The 5000-nt window shown below is 51.0% G+C and overlaps 2 protein-coding genes across 8 annotated transcripts in view; both read left to right on the plus strand.

Annotated features, from left to right (window-relative positions):
- LOC125950192 (E3 ubiquitin-protein ligase TRIM37-like) overlaps positions 1-184 on the plus strand; it is a 2533-nt gene extending 2349 nt beyond the window's left edge. Inside the window, exon 4 of the mRNA XM_049677941.1 lies at positions 1-184. This exon is cut by the window's left edge and continues 327 nt beyond it. Coding sequence (XP_049533898.1) covers positions 1-64 — 64 coding nt within the window. The 3' untranslated portion in view covers positions 65-184.
- The window catches only part of LOC125950169 (A disintegrin and metalloproteinase with thrombospondin motifs 15), a 140436-nt gene that overhangs the window by 81596 nt on the left and 53840 nt on the right, over positions 1-5000 (plus strand). The window lies entirely within an intron of this gene.

Raw genomic sequence — 5000 nt, forward strand, 5'->3', positions numbered from 1 at the left:
TAAAACTTCCATCAGTTTCGTCAAGAATCTGTTCACCAAATCTTCTAGCCAAGATCAGCAATGAAGCAACTGGACGTCCGACATCCGTGTGGATGCTAATAGATCTGCTTGCCATAAACGAAGCCGCCTGAGCAAGTTGAATCAAGACCACGATCAATAAATTTCCTTGCTTTATCCACCACGACCTTCACCGTCTACTACAGATAGCAGTAAGTTACACTACTGGATGAGTGGAAACCAGATACGTATCCACTTATGGGTGCACGTGAGAACCATCAACATTGGTTCTTAATTTTATATCGGTAATTCATCACATCGACTCGCTGAGTTAGAAAGGTCTAACCTCGGTATCCCGTAACGACGATTGGTTTCTTGCTGTAAGAACTTCAACTTCGAATGAATGGCTTTGTTGTGGCAGGCACAGCTGCCACTAGTATGATCACGTCCGTCCACAGATATGGCTGGTATGGTCAGAATTGAAATAAAGTCCAACAGAAAAACACCATAGTCTGCGATATGCTGCTGCCATGATCCGAACGGTTTCTTCTTGATTTAATATCTCCAGAACGCAATAACTCATCGCATAAGCACGATCTTTCACGAAATGTCAAAAATATCTCGATTGTTCCTTATTGCATTGTTTCGATAGTGGAAATGTATTGGTATTAATATTCCACGAAATCTGTCAACCGTCCCCGGCCCCATTGACGTCCACGCCCGGACGGAAAGTGAAATCCTCCTGCTCCTAGGTCGCAGCCCGACTAGGTCCACCGCCCGTCCAAACCATTGATGTGTATGCAAATGAAATGCCGACCGCGACCGATGCCGATTTCCGTGATGGGTTCCACCATCACCTACCCCTATATGGTTGGGCAGCGTCGCGACGTGCCTATTGCCCCAGACGCTCGATCATTCACTGCCCGATCGGTTCGCTCCGCGGTCGCTGATGATCTTTCGTGTTAGCGACAGGACAGGAATGGGGGCTCCCATTAGACTAATCCAACAATCACAAGCGAATCATAAATCATGCACAATCGGTGCGCTCAGTTGTCACACACATGAGTGCGCACAGGGACTGGCGCCGGTCTATGGTATGGTATGGACGCGACGCGAGGCACTGCCGCAGTCACGAACCAAGTGCGCCGGGTGTCACATTATCCTAACTGACTTCCACGGTTCCTTCCACGGTGACCTCGAAAGAACCCTTCCGAAGGGACTAGTTTGGGGCTACAGCAGCACGCAGGAGGTGAAAGGCGGTTTTCATGAGAAAATGTAGTTCGCGAGTAATGCGAGCGCTTCCTGAAACGTCGCCAGCTGCACCAGGCAGCACTAGTCCAGCCCGGGGTTCTAATAAGGCACCCCGGTTTGCGTGACCGACTTTCCGGGTGTCGCTTGCTAATCACGCTTGGACTATACGGCCGCCGGCTGGGCACTCGGCAGGCGATCAGGCAATCAAGCCGATGCCACGTACGTAGAACGTCCCCAACGGGCGGCCTGTCCGCGAATGTGTGACGCCGTAAACTAGATTCCTTCGTTTCCTCGAACGATTCAGACCACAAATTGGCACCGCGCGCTGCCAGAGGGTCATAAGAATTTGAGTCACACTCGAACTGTAGGACGCCAATACCCTTCCCCTCCCCCCCCAGGGTCTGACCTGGAACGATCGATCGCCTACATTGGTCCGTCCCGTACCGTGCGCTCATTAGGTGACGATCGTTTGCTCCATAATTGGCTTCTCCCGTTTATCATCCGGACTTCACCTGACACACTCTTTCTCTTTCCTCCAGCAGCAGCAGCAGCAGCATCTTTTCTCTTCGTTCCAAACGAGATCTGCACAGCCAAAGGGGCACGGTTGTTTGACCATTACCCGTATTAACACCCCGATGAACCCAGCAGCAGCGTAATTATCATAATTAACTGCCGCAGAACATGCATCGAGCGAAGCCGCTTGAGCAGTGTTCACATTAGGCCGTCGACGGATGCAATCCTCGGTATGGAGACACACCGCCAGTATCCTTGCTTTTGCAACCGGTGCAGCATGAATGGCGCTCGCACGTCGGTCGCACCGTAATTGATACTTTGCTGTCAATTGGTTGAGGATGCAGCCAATCGAACGATTGGCCGCAGTTAGCGCTCATCGAATGAGGTTTCGCTCCGTTGAGAGTTCACTTCGAGTTCGAGGCAACGGGCAGAGCGATTATCAGATCGAAATATTCAAATGAGGCTGTCGGGCCATCATCGTCGAGTAATGCCTCAAACCTGCAACATCCGATAAATTGCGATATAAATTATAATCCCGACGACTCGTCCCGTACATTCGCCGGGTTGATCTTGGGAAGAGAAAGGCAGTCGCCGAGACTTACAGCAGTTTAGAAACTAATGAATATGTCCTTCTATTTGCTGGGAATCTCCAATTTGTAAACTTGAACTAGATGCCAATCCCAGATTCTAACAAGAATAATACAAACAAGGACTGGAGAATGTTGGCTTGGTTCACGTCCTAAGATCTTCCACGCGCGGTACAAGGTATAAACGTTGCTAACGAGACACCGCGACAGTCGAGACTTCCGTATTCTCGTCGCTGTCAATTCGAAGAATACGAATAAGACGACACATTCGTCGCCGACCAATTCGTACACTTCCGCGATCCATCCATACGGTTGCATCGTCCCGTGGCCGGGGGACCAGCAATGCAAGCGCCATGGTCTACGGGCCGCGAGGGGTTAAATGCCAACGAATGGATCACCAATGGTTCCGTCGCGCTGTCCTGCGCGACGGTTGGAAAGGCAAAAGTAAAACAAATAAGCTACTCCTTCTCGAACCAACTCTGGCGGCAGATGCAAAACGCCTGATGACCACCCGGCCTCCATCGAGTGCTCTTTTGTCGTGTGCCGAGTGTGTCGAGCGCTGCAGGTTATGAAGAAGAAGCAAGGCCCCCCCGCTGCCGGGTATCCTGCCTGGACTGTCGATGACTATCTCGGTGAATCAATAATGGTATTCATAAACGACGAACACGGCCGATAAAAAAAAGGGAGAAAAAGCGGTGGAAGCGCGGCAGCATTTAAATGGCGAGGAATCTGTCCTGGCGCCAAAGCACCACCACCACCACCACCACCACCATCGCCATTACGCCGGTACGGGTACGGCTGACATCGCAAGCAAGAGCCATTGATCTCTCCGAGGAGCAACCGGCGATGGAACACACGAGGTGTCGAAAGATAAACAGGCGAGCAGTAGGAGTTCCCGGGGGAACGGAGGGGGGGTTGGGCGAACACTTTACAGTGCTTGCACGGGAGGCTAATGGTCCGGAAAGTGCATCCGAAGTACCGATGCCCCGTGCTGCTGCTGCTGCTGCTGCTGCTCGTTCGTACCAGATAAACAAGCATAACGTATAGTACGGTGAATGCGCAGTGACCAGACCAAAGGAGAGGCAGCAAAAGAGAGTCTGTCTCGTGTCGTATAGTCCGCGCCCTGCTTCCCTCTCTTCTCGTCGGGGAACTGACCGGAAGAGAAAACAAATCACTATCAATTACGACGGCCGGACGGACGGACGGTATGTGTGGCGTGTGCGCTCGCACCGATAAGCCATTAACACAATTAGCATAAACAATATTGATTCTCAATTTGACTGCAACCATTGCGCGCGTTGCCTTTGCCGATATCTTAACAGATCGACCGATCGGCGAAAGGGATGCCGTTAACTCTTGTGCGTTCACCGCACGTCGTACCGGATAGCTGGTAACCACCAGCTGCAGTTGGTGCAGCACCCAATGAACGGCGCTTCACCTGCACCACGTTTGGACACGCGGCGTACAAGCGAACATTGGAATATCGAAGGTTAAGATGGGTTAAGTGATCGTTCAACCGGAGACCGTTCACTGCACACTGTTCCCTCCCGATCTATGGATTCATCATTCCGGCCACTTGTCATCGATAAGGTGATCGTTCGAAGCACCTTTAGGGTTGATGGTGCTTGAGCGGTTTAAGTGCGCGTTCGGCAGAGCGTAATATCTAGTAACTACTTCCTTTTTCATTTCATTTCTGCATGATGTAAGTGATGGAAGCATGAAGATGTTATTGAAATGAGTTGTATTAGATGAGATTCATTTGATGTTGGTCAAAGGCATGTTAGTTGCTTGTCATGTCGCTCATGGCATTTACATTACGAGATGAGAATACAACAGTAAATTGAAACATATCGGTGTCTCAACACGCTCTATCGAGTTCGTTTGACCACCCTCTGTAGCACCACTGTGTGCAGAATTATTTACTTCATTAATTCCAAAGGACCTCATAGATCTACCCCCCGTGACATTTGCATCGCATAAATTATCTCATTCGCTCTGTGCTGCTGGCACTCAGTGTACCGTATGATCCCGAGGTTAATTAATTTTACGATCTCTCTGCAGCCAGCGGCCTGCGCTAATGTGCAGCCCATTAAGGCTCACGGAATAAATGGATGCTCATTCGTAATCACCGCACGTGTCCTAGCCGCTGGAGATGGATTGACTTGGTCACGGAAGCTTTCGCTCCTCTATCTTCGCAGCCTATGCTGGCAGGTGTTGGCAGGGAAACGTAACCCATCTTCCAAAGCCGAAGCTCGTCATTTTCCGCCTAAGAATTTCGCCATTTCCAGAGACCGGTACCGTGGCGACGTGCGCCGGGCATGAAAAATGGTACCTTTAGCCATTGGCCAACCAACGGTACAATCGCTGACACTTTTCTCTCCCCTCTAATCATCTTCACGGGCTTCACGGATGATGAATGGAACGGTTCTCCGGTTCCGGGCGGCTCCGGGGTGGCGCAGATCGCGAGCGCCAGTCACGATCCCCCGTGATAGCCGCACACCCGTGCGGAGGAGCGTGATAAATTGAAAATATTGAACGCGCTAGCAGTTTAGCGGTTAAGTGCTCGGTAATATTATCGACGAGGCGGAAAAATGGAGTTTGCAGCACTGTTGTTGCCCTTCCCTGCAGTCCCCGTAGCCAGCCGGTGAAGCG

The sequence above is a fragment of the Anopheles darlingi genome, chromosome 2 (genome assembly GCF_943734745.1).
Source record: "Anopheles darlingi chromosome 2, idAnoDarlMG_H_01, whole genome shotgun sequence".
Taxonomy (NCBI): Eukaryota; Metazoa; Arthropoda; class Insecta; order Diptera; family Culicidae; genus Anopheles; species Anopheles darlingi.